Consider the following 19,031-nt stretch of genomic DNA (forward strand, 5'->3'; position numbering starts at 1 on the left):
CAGACAGCCTATCTGGGTAGGGCTAACCTGCTCTCACTGATGATCTCCCCGCGTCGCGTCGACCGGCTAAATCCAAACCTCACGCTGCTGTTATCTCAGAAGCAAACACTCCAGCTGGTTAGATCGGCATTCTCGGCGACATTCGACTTGCACCAAAATGGCCATCGCCTTCGTTATTCGTCGACATAATCGGGCAGACGCCGACCCCGAGCCTATTTACTAGAAATTTAATATCCGGCGATCAAGCCGATGACAACATTCATATAAATATAATCGGCCCCCCGAAACACTCCCATTGCAGCGCGAACATTTCACACCTACAGCCCTGACGATTCACAATGTCCATCCACGCCAACGGCCGAACCCCCGCGCAGGCCTTTAGCAAATCTCCCTTCCTCACCAGATCGGACCTCCAAGATGCATGCCGTGCCATTCTCGATCCACTAGTACCCCTCTTCACACCAGGTGGTTCACGCGTCAAAGTAGGCACATCTACGACTCGCTTCGACGAAGCCGGCGCCCAAATCGAGGGGTATGCCCGCCCACTATGGGGTTTGGCATCTCTACTGGGCGGCGGGTATGACTACCCCGAGGCCGAACGCTGGCGCCAGGGAATAATCAGCGGGACTGACCCTGAACACGCGGAATTCTGGGGTCATATCGAGGATTCAGATCAGCGAATGGTTGAGATGTGCCCGATCGGGTTTGCGCTCGCTGTTGCGCCTCATGTCTTCTGGGATCCATTGACAGAGAAACAAAGGGCCAACGTTGGTAACTGGTTGGCAAGTATCAATGCGCGCGAGATGCCGAATACGAATTGGTATGTTGTATCTTGAATTGCTTTTCTGGGTCGATGGATGGACAGGTTGGCTAACTCTGGCTGTGATGATTGCAGGCTGTGGTTCCGCGTCTTCGCAAACTTGGGACTAAGAAAGAATGGAGCAGAGTATTCTCTATCTCGCATTGAAGCTGATATGGACCATTTGGACACCTTCCATGTTGGCGGGGGATGGAGTAATGACGGCCCCAAGAGCCATCATCAAATGGACTATTACTCGGGTTCATTCGCGATTCAGTTCTTGCAGCTTCTTTACTCGAAGCTAGCGGGAGACTTTGATCCTGAGCGCGCTGAGCGCTATCGTCAGCGGGCGCGAGAGTTCGCTAAGGATTTTGTGCACTACTTCGACCGTAACGGTACGTCCTCGGCGGTTCTTTTGATATGATAATTTCCTCTTCTCGGAGGATGTGACATGGTGCTGACAGTCCCGTCTATCAAATAGGCAGTGCCATTCCTTTCGGACGCTCGATGACATACCGATTCGCCATGGTTGGATTTTGGGGCGCATTGGGCTTCGCAGACGTCGACCTCCCAGAGCCACTGACATGGGGTGTCGTGAGAGGAATCCTTCTCCGCCATTTCCGCTGGTGGTCTACACAGGAGGATATGTTCAACAACGATGGCACACTCAGCCTCGGATACTCTTATGCCAACATGTACTTGACAGAGAACTACAATTCCCCCGGGTCGCCATACTGGTGTTGTCTCTCATTCACACCACTGGCCCTACCGGAGACACATCCCTTCTGGTCCGCACCCGAGGAACCCTACCCGAGCTCCTCTTTACCTGAAGTGGTGGCACTGAAGTATCCCAAACACATTGCCATCCGTCGCGGTGGGCATTCGTTCCTGTTGTCGTCCGGCCAAGCATGCCACTACCCCCTCAAAGCGACGCAGGCCAAGTATGGCAAGTTCGCATACAGTTCTGCCTTTGGATATTCGGTTCCGACAGGTGGTTACCAGCTGGAACAGCACGCTCCAGACAGTATGCTCGCATTGTCAGACGACGGTGGCGACATCTGGCAGACTAGAAGACTGGCCCTTGATGCACGTTTCGAACAACCTGAGCCCAATGGCCTACCTGTCCTTGTCTCTGGCTGGAAGCCATTCCCAGACGTTGATATAGAGACTATTCTCATTCCCCCCACAGAGGAGAATGAGAACTGGCATCTGCGCGCCCACCGCGTGCGCACCGGTCGCGCTTTGCAGACATCTGAGGGTGCCTTTGCTATTTATGGATGTCGCAGCGATAACGGTCGAATTCTGGGCCCTATGACTGGGGACGATACCGAGGGGTCTATGCATGATAGCCGGAGTGGATTGGTGGTTTCATCGGCTGGGGCTGTCGGTATTGTTGAGCTTCAATCGGGTACTGAACGGGCTGGGCGGATTGTTCTCGCCGACCCTAATTCGAATATTATCCATGGACGAACACTTTTGCCGTCGCTGTCCATGGACCTGGCGGCTGGTCAGGAATGCTGGTTCGTGTCGGCCATCTGTGCAGTACCCGATCATCAACGGGATTGGAAGGCTGCCTGGGGAAACAAGCCTGTTATTCCGAAGTGGCTACAGAGCAGGATCGATGGCACAGCTTCGGTTTGAGCGCAGATAGTCCAATTGCCATGACATGATATTTCAAATACAACGAGATATTTTGCTTGATAGACCACAAACAGTTAACGAATCGAACCATGGAACGCTGAATGTTAGACCCTCCAATCTTGGAAAAGCTTGTCTGTATTAGGACTAGCCCGTAGATTAGCCTCCAGTTAGAGTTTCTCCGCAGTCCGGGGTAAGATCAACAGCCGACAACTTCCCCTCATCAGCTTCGGCTAAACGTTGCAATAAGCATCCTAATCTCCTATTAGCCAAACTTCATGTCCGGGGTAAATTAGCCCATGCTACCCCAGAAGTACACCCCCACACGCCTCCCGAGTCATAGGTCAGATTCTTGGCCTAACTCAAAGGCTCTAACCATGTGAGCAGGAGTACACCCCTGCATCCCGTGTCCTATCTTGCTTCGGATTCGTGGATATACTCGTTCATGTCCGTTCGCCTTATTTTGCTTCTCGAATTCTTCCCATAGGCCGCTCGGTGGCCAGCCTAGACAACGGGGCTTGAAGGCGCACCTCCCATAGGTGTGGAGTGCTTGACTATTTTGTTCGTTTAGAGGAATATCAGTAACCGACGGTATCTAGAATCTTAGCTTCATCCTGAGCTGGTCTCAGATTATTGCTTTTATAAGCTGGCCCACTCCCCTCCTCGTAGTTAGTCAAGATTTTCTTGATTTGACTTACTTTGGTTACTATTCAAGATGTCGTGGCTTCTAAGAAAGGTCGTTCACAATGATGCAATGAAAGAGGATCCTAAGGAGATCTATGGATGGAGAGTGTTTCTGCTTGCTTGCTCGGTCAGTATCTACGGGCAACATTGATAGGGGTAGGAGTACAGTGTTAACTCTTCTTTACAGGCATGCTTTGGCGGAATGCTTTTCGGCATGGACTCCGGTATCATTGGTGGAGTTCTCACTATGCCAGGATTCAAAGCGTGAGACTCCATTCCCGGACGAATTGTCGTCTGGCTTGTATTGACCAGTGTCATCAATATAGGACATACGGGCTCGAGAACATCTCCGATGTCGCCGCAGCGAATTTATCCGCCAACATCGTCTCAACACTCCAAGCAGGCTGCTTCTTCGGAGCCCTGTGCGCCTCCCCCATCGCTGAGAAATGGGGTAGAAGAATGGCCTTGATTTTCGCCGCAGTCGTGGCTATCGTCGGCATTGTCATGCAAACTGCAGCCAGTGGCCACCTCGAGGTCATGTACATCGGACGGTGAGACAGATATGCCATTGCCTCTCGTTAAAACGCAGTTAAATCTAATGTACCCTTCAGAGTAATCTGCGGCTTTGGAGTCGGCGCCGCCTCCATGATCAACCCCCTCTACGTCGCCGAGAACGCACCCCGTGCCATCCGCGGTGGCCTAACAGGTCTATACCAGCTCTTCATCACAATGGGCATCATGCTCGCATTCTGGATCAACTACGGCTCACTCCTCAACATCACCGGTCCCGCAATGTACATCGTTCCTCTGGCCATGCAAGGCCTCCCTGCAGTTCTCCTCTTGTTGGGGATGTTGCTGTGCAACGAGTCCCCCCGCTGGCTGGCCAGACAAGACCGGTGGGAAGAGGCCCGCGCAACGCTCGCCACAGTCCGCCACCTACCCGCTGACCACCCTTATGTCGAGGAGGAATTCCAGGCTATTGCTACACAGCTCGAACAGGAGCGTGCTCTTGTCGGCGGGTCTAGCTTCTGGGACTTGATGAGGGAGATGTGGCTTATTCCCGGCAATCGCAAGCGTGCGATCATTTCTATCGTCCTCATGATTTGCCAGCAGATGACTGGAACTAACGCTATCAACTACTATGCGCCTCAAATTTGTATGTTGATCTCCTCGTGACCCCTATTATTGAAATCCGCTAACAAGTCGCAGTCAAAAATGTGAGCACGAAGCCCTAACCCCAATCTCCAACCCAATTTACAGAAAGAAAAGCAAATACTGACCATGTTCAATATCTAGCTCGGTGTCACCGGTAACGCAACCAATCTCTTCGCAACAGGAGTCTACGGCATCGTCAAGATGGTTGGCTGTGGCGTGTTCCTACTCTTCGTCGCCGACTCCCTAGGTCGTCGCCGCTCCCTCCTATGGACATCCATCGCACAGGGTCTAGCCATGCTCTACATCGGTCTATACGTCCGTATCGCGCCACCAGTCGCGGGTGCACCCGTCATCCCTGCCGGCTACGTTGCGCTCGTGTGCATCTTCCTGTTCGCAGCGTTCTTCCAGTTCGGCTGGGGTCCCGTTTGCTGGATTTACGTCTCCGAGATCCCGACTGCCAGACTTCGCTCGCTGAACGTCGCTTTTGGTGCTGCTACGCAGTGGCTGTTTAACTTTGTTGTTGCCAGGGCTGTGCCGAATATGTTGGCTACTGTTGGTCCTAATGGTTATGGGTGAGTCTTTTGTGGGCTGGTGGGTGAAATCTGAGTTATGGGTTTGCTGACTGGTTGAGCAGAACTTATATTATTTTCGCTTGCTTCTGTTTCTCTATGGGTGTCTTTGTTTGGTTCTTTATTCCCGAGACCAAGGGTATGTTGATTTCCGATGGCAGTGCGCTGTTGTGTTCTTTTGCTAATGGTGTTCCTATAGGTCTCTCGCTTGAGAAGATGGATGAGCTCTTTGGTGTTACGCAGCTGCTTGAGCAGAAGAATGCTGATGAGGAGCGTGCGGGCTCTACTGCAGGTGGCAAGGAACCCTTGGATAAGACCTTCCACACCCACGTTGAGAGGGTAGCTGAGTAGGAAGGGACCTAGACATGAATCATTTGCTTAGGATGTTTATACGTGGAATTTCAATCGAATGCTACAAGTGTTTCACCAGATAGATAATTTGATTCGAGATAGTATCACATCGGTCGTCGTAATTTCATATGCATCATCAAGTAGCTGGGTTGACCAACCCTCGCAAAGGATATGTACGGCGGTCCCAACACCCACTTGGGACCGCTAAATCAAATATAAAACAAAAGAATTCGCATGCGCTATAAGCCCGCTTGAAACAACACCTGCAGGCCAAAATTGTCGAGAAAAAGGAATGAATGATATAGGCTGTCAACGCCTTGGTGAGGGCCCATTCAGGGTTTGGGGAAGATGAAATCAGTCTGACAACGTATTGATGGGTGGCGATTTGATCGGCAACAGTGAGGAGCATAGGATCCAGCGGTATGCCGAACACAAGCGGAACAGCTTTCATGAATGAACCACTTGAGGACAAGACACCAATCACCGAATATAGCTTGTTGGGCGACGACTAGAAAGTCCCTGCTGGGTTTGGCTGCGAGTCATGCGACGGGGAGTAGGGTCATCATCCAAGCTTAGCCCACCCATGCCTGATCCGAGTCCGGCTCGCCGGGGTGAATTAAAGGTATTGGAACCTAACCCGGAGCCGAGCCCATACCGAATGTTGTGATTTGTGAAATTTGTGCGAGTGGTCGTAGTTGTGGCTACAGTGTCGTTATCGGAGTCTTGTTCATAATCAGACCCGGGCTCGAATTGCTTGAGAGTTTCCATGGTGAAACTATGCGGGCTTTTGTCTTGGTTGAATGAATTTTGACTGGCGGTGGGGAATGAATGGACCGTTCGAGATGAGGCAAGTCCATACTGTGGCACGGAAGGTAACGCAGATGAGAAACTGGAGGCCCCGTCGGTATCACCAAATGAGAGTGGAGGAGCAGATAATTGCGACTCGAACGATCGGTGCATAGGTGGACTCTTGGTTCGAGGCTCGGGCGTAGAGCTGGTCGATGATTGTTGTCCGGACCAGTCAATGGCACCCGGTGGACTATAATGCGGTTGCGGCGGCGATGATACTGTTCCTGACTGCGACTGGCTTTCTGACCTGGCCTTGTTGTAGAAGGAGAGCACATTCAGAGTCTCTTGGACAGCCATGAAAATCAAGAGGAACTTGCCGTAACGATCAAAGTAGTCCCGGTTATACGAAACAGTTGGCAAATGTGCCCCCATGTGAACGGCGGCAGCGAGTTCGGTAATAGAAATCAGTATCTCCATCCCATTCCATTGCCCAATGGGTCGTTTTACCATGCTGATCAAAGCAAACCCTGCAACAAGGCTTGCAACGCCTAGAGCAGAGATCTCCACGTAATTGCCAGGGAGCAAGACTTGGTGATTCTGGGAGAAGGTCCAGGCACTGATAAAGCTCACTAGCAAGCCTAGTCGGAGCCATCCATAAAATAGATAGTTCTGGGTTGTAACGTCACTCGCAGAGCCCTGAGTTTGTCCTGCTTGAGACCAGCCAGTCCCCTGGGCAGCATCAGGCTGCAAATTGAAGGCACGATCAAACAATGTTTCCAGCCCCGTGGATGTGTCCTGATCTTGGGGAGGGAAGAACTTTGGATCCTTGAAAACAGGTTCCGCGTCGGCACGCGTCTGCCATCGGTTTTGTGACTGTGTGGGGCTGCGGTGGAACGGATTGGGTTGGACCACTTGCTCAATGGGCTTCGTCGAAGTAGGAGTGCGAAGCTTCCACGCGGGAGGTGTTGGGGCTGCTGGAATCTGCCCCTGAAATGGATGCGGACCGTCAAGCACAGATGGCTGATCTCGCCGCGTGATGGTCGGTCGGAGGTTATGAGTAATGGAAGGGGACCAGTCCATGCCATCATTGTCGGCATAATTAGAAACAACAGTGGGTGGCTGCTCAGCAGGCGACTGTGATTGAGGCTGAGCTAGTTTACCAATCGGAAATCGTTGGTGCAGCCCACTAGCATTTGCGTCTGATACGCCGCCGGACGTTGCAGTTCGAGGTGACTCGGGAACTGAAGAAGACGATTTGGGACTTTGGAATTGAGTCTCCCAACTGTTATCCGACCAGTTGACGAGTGGACGATTGGAGTAGCTGACAATGTATCGAGAAAAAGAAACCGACTAATTGAGTCAGCGCATGTAGCATCCATGAAGGGGAAAAGGTTACCTACCAGGATAATGAAGATTATCATCGAACCATGTAGGGCTGGAAGCAGGCTGGGTCTCACCCCACTAGCAGATGGATCCTTAAGTACTGCCCAAAAAACACATCGCGCTACGATGACGATAAGTTGGGTTTCGTAGTACTCTGCAAGTCCTTGGAACTTGCCGGGCATTCCGTCTATCTTCATGCGCAGCTTCGGATTCCACCAAAGCGAAAGCACACCTGCCACCAGGGCCAGACCCGCAGTTGGTGCTAAGTCAGGCGAGCAAACGCTGGCAATTCGCCGCATACGGATGAAATGGTTGATACACGACATCACAGAGTCAGGCGGCTCAGAAGGTTGTTCAGCGGGGAGCGAATCAACATCGAGACTTTGCCCAGTCGGAGAAAGAGTGGCCACACTGTTCAGGTTCCATGCAAGCTGGCCAGCAATACTAGCCCAGTATGCAAGTGAACCGGCAACAAGCAGCAAGCTTCTCCAGCTCCGATACCTCGCCTTTCGTGATTCTCGATTTGCCCGAGTTTGATCCATCATGCGCCTTAAGTGGTCTGCTTTCGCTTCGTATGCAGCTTTTCGAATGCGAGATTTCACAAGAGGTTCGCAGGACTCGCAGACTTGAGGGTATCGATCCTCCAAGCTCTTGCGGAACTGTTCATAGCCTCGTTCGTATTCGATATCGGAGGGATCATCGGACGGGGGAAAGTAGGAAGCCAAAGAGCTTGTAAATAAATGTTGGTTGCGAGCACATTTTGCGCAAAATGATTGGGATCCGCTGAAGTCCGTAGATTCAAAGGGTGGATTTGATGCGCCGGAGGCGTAGATTTCAGCGTTGGTGACCACAGCTGGTGGATCTGTAATTTCTCCATTCTTCTCCATCAGAAGGGACGACATTAGCAAAGCTTCAAAGGGCAGGTATTAATGCACAAAAGGTCACAAATTAACTGACCTCATCGAAAAAGTTGTCAGCCTCACAGTGTTCGCATCGGAAATTGCAAATAGGTCCTCCGCGGTGAGAACGAGCGGACCGTTTCCCGCAATAAAAGCATTTCAAACGCTTAGAGAATAGAGAAGCCATGGCATAGTAACATGGGAGGGAAACGCAGACAGCGTGGGTGTAAACAAGGGAGAAGTTGCGGATGCCAACGAGTGAAAATAAAACGGTCGAGCTTGCACGTGCGGGGGACGTGTACCGCGAGTCCGCGACTCCAATTTATCTGATCTGCAACTCTCGACTGTCCCTCACTGCCATTGTGGCCGAGATCCTTTCCTTTCTTCCTTTTGATTTCCAGGACATTCTCTCTCTCCTTACAACAATGTCACACTAAGAGCCTCGGGCTGTCTCACCGAACTCGGAGCCTGATCAACGGCCCAAGATGCATCTATCTTTTAGTCTTACGGTGTCCTGGGACTTTGTCTTAACATGTTGCATTCTAGCGATTGTACTTGCAGTCCTCATTCTCTTCGTGGGTGCTCCTCGTCTATACCATCGAATCTATACTGGCTAACTCCTGTCCCAGATAATCCTCCTCTCCCTCGCGATCTCCCAAAACACCATTGTTCCTAAATGCCGCCCAAAAGGATCACCTACCCACCTGCTCGTGGTCCTTGGGAGTGGTGGTCATACAGCTGAGATGTTCTACATGCTTGATCGTATGGAGCTTGACCCCCACATCTACACGTATCGGACATACCTTGTTAGCTCCGGAGATGACTTCAGCGCTGGCAAAGCGAAAGAGTTCGAGGATCAGCACGTACAGAAACTGCAGAGCCATACTGAGAACGACCGGTACAGCATTGTCACAGTGCCTCGTGCCCGGCGGGTCCATCAATCTTATCTGACCGCGCCATTCTCGACACTCCAGTGCTTCTGGGTCTGCCTGTGTGTTCTTCGTGGACTTCACCCTGATCAAAAGCTTCCCGAGGAGTATACTTCTCCTTATCCGGACTTGATTCTCACAAACGGCCCCGCTACAGCTGTCTGCGTCGTGGCGGCTGCTAAAATCATCCGCTTCTTCCTTTGTCTGAATAGACTTGGTGCCTTATGTCTGGGTCTGCAAGTCAACTCGACGGTGCCAAAGCTGCGCACTGTCTACGTTGAATCATGGGCTCGGGTGAACTCGCTCAGTGTCTCCGGCGTATTACTGTTGCCATTGGTCGACCGCTTTCTAGTTCAATGGCCTGCTCAGGCCGGACGGCGGGCCTGGTGGGGGATGAAGAGAACCCAATATGCAGGGTGGCTGGTGATTTGAGCGCTGTGTATCCTCGTGGGCTTTCTCAGGCCCACAGCTGTGATCTTGAGCTCCGATATCTGCGGATATGATACCCAATTGAATCTAGCTAATGGGTAGATGCCTCATGTAGGTACCTTGGAATTGAGTTATTTGCCAAGCTGGACTTTCTGTTTCTCGTAGTCTGCCATGATTTCTCTCTCTATACCAAAGCTGCACATTATGCCAAGCATCTGGAATCAATGCGTAGGCTGCTATGAATCATTGCGCCATTGAGGAGCTCAAGCTCGAAATTCCGACCCCACAACGAGCTGTGCACTCCATACCATGGCCCCGAGCTGGTTGTCTCAATGTCCGAGACAGTTCTACACAGATGAATTAGTCCTATCAGTCGCATCTAGATAGTATAATCAAACGTTCTAGGCCCTATCAAACGATTGTACCTGCCTCGCTATCTGCCTGATCCACTCGCAACGAACTCCGCACATCTTCCAACTACCCCGCATCGGGTAAAGCAAGGTAGATCGGTGTTCCTCGGCCCTCAACTGCTTTAACATTCTGTTTTTCTTCTTTTTGAAGCATAAGAGCTGTTCCAATCGCAGTGGTATACCATATTACACTACTCAAAATGCCTTGCTCTTTGTCAGGTCGCAATGTTTTGATTACTGGTGGCTCCCGGTAAGACAGACTTCAGTTGGAGCACACTGCCATACTCAACCAAGCTAACGTCGTAATGCAATAGAGGACTGGGTGCTATTTCCGCCGAGAAGTTCGCCGCTGAGGGAAGCAACGTCGCCATCAACTATGTCTCCAGCAAGGATGTCGCAGAGAAGCTTGCTGCCGATCTCGCAAGCAAATATGGTGTGAAAACAGTGGCTATTCAAGGTGTATGTTCTCCCTTGACTGAACGCCGGTCCTTTTCATCCACTGACAAGGTTCTGTGAACAGGATGCAGGTATCAAGGAAGACTGTTTCAATGCCGTCAAAGCCACAATTGAGAAGTTCGGCGGCTTGGATATCATTATCTCCAACGCTGTAGGTTGGAATGTCATAAGACGAGTGATAATCGCTAATCTATGAAAAGGGGTGGACAAAAATAACCAATTTCGCCGATCTCGATGCCATGGACGACGATGACTGGGACAAGTGCTGGTCTGTCAATGTCAAGAGCAGCTTCTATTTGTTCAAGGCAGCTTTGCCCACATTCAATGCGAATCCAGAGGGTGGCGTTTTCCTTATCACAGCATCAACTGCGGTAAGCATGGCTCGGCTCATGTGTTGGACGACGGTGGATGCTGATCCTCACTCTCCCAGGGCGTCACAGCAAGCGGCAGCAGTTTGCCTTATGCGGTGTCGAAAGCAGCATGTACGATACCATCCCTGTGAAATGCATTCGTTGACTGGGCCACTGACACAATATCCAGTAATCCATCTCATGAGGTGTCTTGCTAAGAGCCAAGGCTCGAAAGTCCGCATCAATGCCATCCTTCCTGGTCTCTTGCTCACCGATTGGGTAAGTGACTTGTACTTGACGGCAGTATTGGTATAAGCTGACGAAATCCCAGGGTCAACGCTTTGCTCCCGAGTTGATTGAGGGTTGGACAAATGCTACCGCCCTCAAGCGTGCAGTAAGAACTCCCACTCCACCCCCTCAGGTTCCTCCGCGTACTGACAAATCCTGCTATAGCCTGAGGTGGAGGACTGCGCCGACATGTTCGTCACGCTCGCCAAGAATACTTCTATAACCGGACAGACCGTTCAAATTGGTAAGGAACCCTCACTCTCCTAGACAATTGTTGTTTGATTCGCGACTGACAATCTTTAGATTCTGGCTTTGCGATCTGCTAGAAGTGAGCGGGTATCATTTGGGCTAAAGCACAGGATAAAGTACAAATCACTCTGTACATAGGTCATATTTATACAAGAGGATTGCGGAAGGGAGTCAGATCCCGGCCTTCATAATGGAATGCTCGATCAGCAAACATGCGAGCTTTGATAGCGGCTCTCAACCCTTCTGCATCTTGTTCGCCTTCCACTTTCATCCGATTGATACGCAAAACCTTCCCATCGGCAGTAAACACGTAGAGTTGCCGTGTTTTCTTGGGCTCGACGGGGTGAGAGGCGTTGGTGAACGGCAGACCAGGGAGGACTGAGAATGAATCACACCCCTTTGGTGGATCGACTTCCTCGGTATTAGTGAAAATGACTCGTTTTTGTTGGAATTTGAGAGGTCCATCTGCGGCATTGGATGAGCAGAGGGCTTTGCTCCAGAGAGGTCCAATCACTCGGTTACGTCGCTTGATCTCCGTCAAAGTCCAGTTCGTCCAGTCGATGTGCCGGTCCTCTGGGGTGATCTTGGGAGCGTGGCTTGCCTCCCCTGTTTGTTCAGTACCTGCAACTGATACTGGGGGAACGAATAGCCCCTTATCAATGGTTTCCACAAGCATTTGTGCTCCTTTCTGTGCAAGGAAGCTCTCCAACTCGGGAACGGTACAGGACTCCGGCTCGGGGATCTCAAGCCCGGGAGCTGGTGTTTGTGCTAAGATGACTCCATGATCGAATTTTTTTGGGTGCAAGGTCTGAACCGTCACGCCAGTGGTGGTGTGACCGGCGAGAAGAGTGTGATGAATCGGTGCAGCACCGCGGAAACTAAACAATCAGATCAACCATCTTATTCTTCAATTTGAGTAAGCACTAGCCACATACGCTGGTAGTATCGAGGGGTGCACGTTCATGCCCCCATACTTGAGGCCATTTAATATGCGCGGCGGAACAAAAAGTCCAAATGAGACAGCAATGATCAAGTTTATGTCTCCGTTCGGGGAAGCCGGAGGCTAGCAGAGTCAGCGAGAACACCAATTGGGCTTTGATTTGCTATTACCGTCCATCCAGTAAAGGTGTCAATCTCATGGACCGGGAGGGAGAGAGCAGATGCGGCCGCCTTAATCGGGACTATAGGAAATAGATCAGGAACCATGGCCTTCCAAGGAAGCGCAAAGCGAAGATACCTTCTCGGATCTGCCTCAATCCCCTTCCAACTCTCTTTCCAGGTCTACACACCACATCAATTGAAGAAATACGCTCGGGGTTCTTGAAATGATAAGCATGGAGAGCTTTCAAGTGAGCGATACTGAATTCATCGGATCCGCAAAAGAGGATGCGGAGCGGGTCAGATGCCTTGGTGGCATACGACCTGAACGCAATTCCTCGACAGACAAGAGACCTCTTGCAGAGTCGTAGACTTCCAGGACCAGGAATAATCCACATGTTTCTGGTGGGTATCTGCAACAAGCTGCAAAGTCCCGTTGAAGCTTCCCCAATCATGATAGCTCTTATCGTGGAGCTCACGTGAACCAAGTAAAATGGTGACCGCCTTAGTTTACTTGTCTCCTATTGGATACTTTAATGCTACCGCCCTTTTCTGCCCTGAATTTTGGGCATGATTGTCAATAAGCCAAGCATGGTGGCTACCGTCGGCCGTAGTGATGCCAACATCCCCTCGAATGCCGCCGCGAGCTCATCTGTCTCTCGACCTTTACCCTGCTAATACCTGTCTAATGCGAACTTCAAACACCATCCGATTATGCGATGCCTGAAAGCGACTATGATTGCGTGATACCAGCCCAACTTTCATACCTTGCCATCTATAACCCAACTCTCGGAGCTACCGATGAGACGGTAGCGGACCAGATCGTATTCCACACCTCGAGATCGAGCCATGCGCGGCTCACCAATGAATCCGCGGCAGAAGATGGCGCAAACAAAAGCCTTGAAGATGAGGAGAATGAGAAGTTACGCCAAATAGGCCTGGCGCAGGGCATGGTCAACTTTGCTAGGTGGGCATATCTGCACCCCCGCAGATGGACTAATCTCATCGCGCTTGGTGTATAGTAACTTTTCCGCTGGGAAGACGCTGGAATATGTCGAAACACAGAAAGCCCGAGTCATTCTGCTTGAGTTGGAGAAGGACTGGTGGATAGTTGCCGTAAGTGGCTGATGCATATCGCAGAGATTCTGAAGCTCATGTCAAGCCAGTCAATCGACCTGACTCGATTACCCGCCGATCCAGCTCAAAAGTCCACAGACTCTCCGGCATTCCAATATTCATCGCGAGAGATGGGGCCGCCGGCTTTGATGATCCAGCAATTACGTCGGGCGCATTCGCAGTTCCTTCTGCAGCATGACTTCACGTTGGACAGTCTGCTCAGTCGAGTTGGCAGGCCCACATTTTGCCGTTTCCTTGATCAATTCTGGGAGAAGTTTGCTTGGGATTGGGAAATACAGTTGACCGGAAACCCAATCGTCGAGATATACAATGGTATCAAGCTCTCCGCTGGGGGAGAATTGGGGATCGGCGTAGGGGAGGAAGAGTGGGGCAGCGGGGAAAGAGAAGTACTTGAAGACTTTGTGACAAGGACAGAGGGCTTGGTGGATTTGGTCGTCTCCAGGTTTGGCGATCCGTCCAAACATCTTGAGGGATCCCCGGCTTCAGAAAGGTCAAACGAACAAAGCCAATGGCTTGGGGCAGATAACGATCCCCGCCCATCCGACGGGGTAGTGTTCTCTGGCGTCGGGGCTCTTTCTCGACATTCATTGTCTCACATTTCGCACTGGATGGAACGCATCTATCGGTTTGGTGATGCGGCATATGGGGTTGGGCGAGACCCAACCTCGCTGCGTCGTCGTAAGCGCCGAAAGCAGCGTGGTGGGCAAGCTTCACTGGATACCCATCAGCCATCAACGCCGGATCGCAGTCTTACACCGGGAATACCTCGTCCGTTGGTGATGGCAGCACCCCAGCCACTTCCAGCAGTAGGCACGGATAATAAGGCAGAGTCAAGCAATGAGCCGCCAGAAAAGACCGATAATGCGACTTTTCCGACAGAGACTGTCATGAAATATCTCACTCTTGGATATGGTTCCTCTTGGAGTTTCTCTCCAAAGTCGGGATCCACGCCGTCTGCTGGCCGTTCTACCCCAACACAAGATGAACCTAATCCGAATATATCAGCCCCGAAGAGTCGACCTTCCAGTGCTGTGCAATCGCCGCCGGCTGACGGAGACCGTCAGGACACCACCAGTAATCAACCGTCTGGTCGTTTCGTTCTGGGGCCTCGCGATGATCTCGAGATACTGGATGATATCGAAGAGGGAAGCCCAAAGCCCAACTCTGAGCGCGCCACTCCCAAGACGCGGATAGTGCATAGGTCTCTATATGTTCAACTGGGGGGTGCACCAGACGGGGCCCTCAAAAGGTTACAAGTGGTGATCTATGTGGTACGTCTCTATCTCATCCTGTGCAAAACAACTAGCTAATATGTGGCATCAGTATCAACCATTCATGTTCACATTCCTCTTCGAGCCTGAAACACCAGCATTATCATCTCCATCCCTCTACTCAAGCATCCATCATCAACTCGGGCCCCTCCAGAAACCCCTCCTATCCTCAACATCTCCAGCAACGGCCGCTTCGCGAATCGCCATGTCCGAGACCTCAACGGACCCCAGCAAACGGTTCTCTACACAAACACAGCCAATATACGACCTAGTCTACGACCCACAACACCTAACCATCCGCTCCTCTATCCCAAATATCCCCAGTCTAGCCATCACCCCAAACTCTCCCGACCTCTCAACCCGCTCCCCCTCAATCTCCCCCTCTCCATCCCCATCCCCACAACCATGGTCCCGCCTCGAGAGCGTAGCAATCCACCACCGCCTCCTATCAACATACACAGACACGCGCGCCCGCCCCCAAGAGCTCGAACGCACAAGCAAAACCCACCGCGGGTGGTGGGTCGTCTGGGTCCGCATTCCTCACAACAAGACACCAACCGCGCTTTCCGTCGCCTCTTCATCCGTCGCGTTGTCATCAATGGCAAACGATGAACACGCGGGAGAGGCTCGGTCACGGTGCCCCCCTCCGCCGCGCGAGGCTTTCCTTGTCCGCAAGGCGAGCGATTACACCTCCGCTAGCCATGGTCGAGTCAGTAGTGGTACTCGCTTCTTCCGGGATCTTGGCGGTGCGTCATCTTCTGCTGGATTGGGGTCTTCCGGTGCAGAAATGGTTCCGTCGAAGCTTGTTGAAGGGCTTGGGATGGATGCTAGGCGGTATATTGAGGGTTTGCTGAGTTTGAATCAGTAGTGCCAATGTGGTTGGGCTATATCCTACATACCTAATGCATGTGATTTGTACAGATATGAGTACCTAGACACCTGGCTTACCTATGCCATAGTTAGTACCATCTTAAGTAGGTAACAGCCCTAATATGGGCTTGGAGATTGTACGGCTGCTCTGTATTGCAAGCCACATACAGCCCGAATTACTATGAAGAAATACACCTAGGCAGCTATATTAGGTATTAGGCATACATGCTACAGGATTACACGGTACCTATCGAATGGAGATAAACAATATCATGCATTAGCTGTAGAAAGGAACAAATGTAATAAAGGAGAGAGAGAAAACAATAAAGCCAAAAGCTCTTCGCGTATGGGGAGATAAACGGCAGGGACAAGAATCTATGACACAGGGGGAACTCGACCAGGGAAGGCGAGTCACGTTGATCACTTTGCACGGAAGGTGCTACACTGAATGGCTTCTCCTCCTCAACTCATGATCCTTCCCATTTCTGAGTTGGGTCTTTTTCGGTTTTATATTTGCCACTCCAACGCGGCAGTTTTGACATTTGGTAACTCACGATGTCGAAACGCGGAGAGGAAAGAAAAAGTAAAGCCCACAGGGTTATGATGAAGACAACGCCTCCCTAGACAAATTCTGCAAAATAAAGGCAAAAGAAAAACACAGGGTCGACCAGCTGAATTGTGGGGAGAACTCCACTACTCGGGTGCCCGGATTCGATATTATCCACAATCTCGCATGCAGGCCATGAAGCTCTCCTCCTTTCCTGAGGAAAACGTCACCAATCGGTCGCTGTGGAGAGGCTCTCATCCATAAGATCTTCGCCTGAGCCAGACAACTTCAGCAACTGGCTTAGTTTACAGAATCAGGCAGCCGCCCTTCTTGCGGCCTCCCTTGCCCTTGACAGCCTTCAAGAGGGCAGCACGGGTGGCAGCCTCGAAGACCTCGCGGACACCCTCATTGGTGCGGGCCGAGCACTCAAGGTACTTGTAGGCACCGATCTTCTTGCGGACTTCCTCACCCTATAGAGACACATTAATCCCTGTTGGAACTGATCATGAGGAAGGAGAACGTACCTGTTCTGTCGAAACGGGGCGCTGTGAGGTCTTGGCAAGCTCGTCGATAGTCTTGCGGTCATCACGAAGATCCTTCTTGCAACCAACAAGAATGATGGGGAGACCCTGGCAGAAGTGCAGGACCTCGGAGATCCACTATTGTACCAAGTTAGCAAAGTCGGCCCAGATTGTACCCAATATCACGTTGCATCGAAATTTCCGATCAATCAGATAGGCACCCACCTTCTCCTGGACGTTGTCGAGCGAGTCGGGCGAGTCGACCGCGAAACAGATCAGAATGACATGTGAATCGGGGTATGAAAGAGGACGGAGACGGTCGTAATCTTCCTGGCCAGCAGTATCCCAAAGAGCAAGCTCGACGTGCTTGTTATCAACCTCAACATCGGCGACGTAGTTCTCGAAAACGGTGGGGACGTAGACCTGACGAAATCAGAGTCAGATAAGAGTTCTTAAATTTTGCTTTTTGGGTCGATGTTGTTGTATGCTCCATAATCAGGGACAGAGTATAGAACCGAGATCAGAGGGTCGGGGGCTATGATAGAGCTTACCTCGGGGAAGGTGCCCTTTGAGAACACACTGGACTTCAGTCAGATCACCGGATCGAACAAAGTGAACGCTGGGCGCGCAGACGCGCCCCCGAAAAAGGGGCCCAAAAGTGACACTCACATAAGCAGACAGGTCTTACCGCAGGCACCATCACCGACGATAACGAGCTTGCGACGGATCTCAGCCATCTTGATAAGGAACAAGTCAGTATAGGGGCAAAGAAACAAGAACGAGCCAGAAGACCCGGCAAATCCACAATATTGTATCCAGTATCAAGAATATACTCGGGCGTGAAGGGACATCAAGGAAATATTATCGAAGAGAAGGGGACAATTTGAGCCCCCTCCTCCTTGGGGAGAGGAAAAGGGTGATCCCTAACGGTGTTCGAGGGCGCAACGGTGTCGTACCTTTAATGTGATAGATCAGCTGGTGCTGACTGCAATATCTTGAGAGATAATGGAAAGATGAATGTGTTATTTCCGATGGAAAACGATGAGAAAATGACGATGGATTGATGATTTGAAGGTGGAGGAGAGAAAGATAGAAGACCAGGCCAGACAACAGTGGGCGGTGGCAGTATTACGGTATTTGTTGTTGGCCGTTGGTGTACGGTATTGTGGATTTTCCCCCCTCCCTCTGTCAGTGGAGGAATCACCGGGCCAAAGTCCTAAGTATCGAATTGCGCATGTGCCCGCATTAAAGGTACATACGGACAGAATACGCTGGGTGGTATCTGTACACAGTATTTGGTAAATGTTTTACGTCTCCAGTCTCCGTACTTCGTGCTAACACTCTACGATGAGCTAACTTAGCTACCCATGTGTACCCCCTGAGTTTCAGGCTATCTTGTTTCTATTGTGGCTTATCCCTTCTTCCCTTCTGCGAAGAAAAGGGTGGAAAAGAGGAAATGCACACAGCCCTAGGTATGTGTGGCTAAGACCAGAAAAACTGCTCCATATGCAAGACAAAGCTCCACTCTTGTCTCTTTGTTGACACACAGCCCACACAGCCACGGTGGCTGTGTAACCTGCGATCATGCCATGCCATGGTCCATGGCACAGTTGGCACTAAAGACATCGGATATCACGTTCATGGCCCCCTGAATTATTTCTGATTATGTCTGCCCTACTTCAGTCTTCAGTGACAGTGAATCAGTGATGGTCACCCTAAACCGTATACATAATTTGGCTTTCAGAGCAACACTTGCAATCTCGGATGAATCCCTAGACATTGGCTTTACTAGCTCCATCAACTAGGCCTCTCTGAAAACCGGGATTGTTGTAGGCTCTCAGTCGGTCCAAAATTCACTTCTGAACTTCGAATCAACGGCCGAAATCTCTTACGGCATTCCAGTCTCCGTTATGGGTTGAAACTTATGTATAAATATGGGCTAGTATCACTTGCTTGATTCCATACATTCGACTATTTGCATGTCGATTTGCAATGTTTGTACTTGTACGGAGTAGTATCCCTACCGGGATCTCCAAGTTTCCTCTCCATTGTGGGCAGCCCTGGAGGACTCCTAGGTGGCTGTGCTGATAACCTTTTGGTCAAAATGCTTGACTCGGACCTTTCGGCTGTCCAATGACGATCACTTCGAGGCTACGTACTATACACCTCAGTAGCGGACGCAGTAGACGCCTGTACCTCTGTCTGGGAG

General features: G+C 51.0%; 8 protein-coding genes across 8 annotated transcripts; 5 read left to right on the forward strand and 3 right to left on the reverse strand.

The window, feature by feature from the left end:
- Nucleotides 1–338: 338 nt before the first annotated feature.
- Nucleotides 339–2,440, forward strand: N7515_006133 (glycoside hydrolase family 154 protein; the record flags this gene model as incomplete). Its single annotated transcript, XM_056666877.1, has 3 exons — nucleotides 339–820; nucleotides 896–1,194; nucleotides 1,281–2,440. 3 exons carry the CDS (start codon nucleotides 339–341, stop codon nucleotides 2,438–2,440), a joined length of 1,941 nt encoding a protein of 646 aa, XP_056520473.1.
- A 712-nt stretch (nucleotides 2,441–3,152) lies between these two features.
- Nucleotides 3,153–5,196, forward strand: N7515_006134 (sugar porter family MFS transporter; the record flags this gene model as incomplete). The annotated part of the gene is made up of 8 exons (XM_056666878.1): nucleotides 3,153–3,248; nucleotides 3,309–3,385; nucleotides 3,448–3,672; nucleotides 3,733–4,277; nucleotides 4,331–4,338; nucleotides 4,418–4,848; nucleotides 4,911–4,984; nucleotides 5,045–5,196. The coding sequence occupies 8 exons, from the start codon at nucleotides 3,153–3,155 to the stop codon at nucleotides 5,194–5,196; spliced, it is 1,608 nt and encodes a 535-aa protein (XP_056520474.1).
- Nucleotides 5,197–5,676: 480 nt separating this feature from the next.
- Nucleotides 5,677–8,454, reverse strand: N7515_006135 (uncharacterized protein; the record flags this gene model as incomplete). Its single annotated transcript, XM_056666879.1, has 3 exons — nucleotides 5,677–7,335; nucleotides 7,386–8,278; nucleotides 8,322–8,454. 3 exons carry the CDS (start codon nucleotides 8,452–8,454, stop codon nucleotides 5,677–5,679), a joined length of 2,685 nt encoding a protein of 894 aa, XP_056520475.1.
- A 298-nt stretch (nucleotides 8,455–8,752) lies between these two features.
- Nucleotides 8,753–9,628, forward strand: N7515_006136 (glycosyltransferase family protein; the record flags this gene model as incomplete). The annotated part of the gene is made up of 2 exons (XM_056666880.1): nucleotides 8,753–8,842; nucleotides 8,897–9,628. 2 exons carry the CDS (start codon nucleotides 8,753–8,755, stop codon nucleotides 9,626–9,628), a joined length of 822 nt encoding a protein of 273 aa, XP_056520476.1.
- A 607-nt stretch (nucleotides 9,629–10,235) lies between these two features.
- On the forward strand, nucleotides 10,236–11,455 carry N7515_006137 (SDR family NAD(P)-dependent oxidoreductase; the record flags this gene model as incomplete). Its single annotated transcript, XM_056666881.1, has 9 exons — nucleotides 10,236–10,285; nucleotides 10,350–10,494; nucleotides 10,556–10,642; nucleotides 10,692–10,862; nucleotides 10,922–10,973; nucleotides 11,032–11,120; nucleotides 11,173–11,235; nucleotides 11,295–11,373; nucleotides 11,433–11,455. The coding sequence occupies 9 exons, from the start codon at nucleotides 10,236–10,238 to the stop codon at nucleotides 11,453–11,455; spliced, it is 759 nt and encodes a 252-aa protein (XP_056520477.1).
- Nucleotides 11,456–11,523: 68 nt separating this feature from the next.
- Nucleotides 11,524–12,874, reverse strand: N7515_006138 (methionyl-tRNA formyltransferase; the record flags this gene model as incomplete). The annotated part of the gene is made up of 4 exons (XM_056666882.1): nucleotides 11,524–12,256; nucleotides 12,314–12,441; nucleotides 12,489–12,559; nucleotides 12,616–12,874. The coding sequence occupies 4 exons, from the start codon at nucleotides 12,872–12,874 to the stop codon at nucleotides 11,524–11,526; spliced, it is 1,191 nt and encodes a 396-aa protein (XP_056520478.1).
- Nucleotides 12,875–13,195: 321 nt separating this feature from the next.
- N7515_006139 (uncharacterized protein) lies at nucleotides 13,196–15,752 on the forward strand (the record flags this gene model as incomplete). Its single annotated transcript, XM_056666883.1, has 4 exons — nucleotides 13,196–13,443; nucleotides 13,499–13,592; nucleotides 13,643–14,884; nucleotides 14,937–15,752. 4 exons carry the CDS (start codon nucleotides 13,196–13,198, stop codon nucleotides 15,750–15,752), a joined length of 2,400 nt encoding a protein of 799 aa, XP_056520479.1.
- An 854-nt stretch (nucleotides 15,753–16,606) lies between these two features.
- Nucleotides 16,607–17,559, reverse strand: rho1 (Rho family GTPase RHO1; the record flags this gene model as incomplete). Its single annotated transcript, XM_056666884.1, has 5 exons — nucleotides 16,607–16,771; nucleotides 16,826–16,960; nucleotides 17,048–17,245; nucleotides 17,374–17,401; nucleotides 17,492–17,559. 5 exons carry the CDS (start codon nucleotides 17,557–17,559, stop codon nucleotides 16,607–16,609), a joined length of 594 nt encoding a protein of 197 aa, XP_056520480.1.
- Between the last annotated feature and the right edge of the window lie 1,472 nt (nucleotides 17,560–19,031).

This window comes from Penicillium bovifimosum (genome assembly GCF_028826915.1).
Source record: "Penicillium bovifimosum strain IBT 22155 chromosome Unknown utg000005l_segment0_segment0, whole genome shotgun sequence".
Taxonomy (NCBI): domain Eukaryota; kingdom Fungi; phylum Ascomycota; class Eurotiomycetes; order Eurotiales; family Aspergillaceae; genus Penicillium; species Penicillium bovifimosum.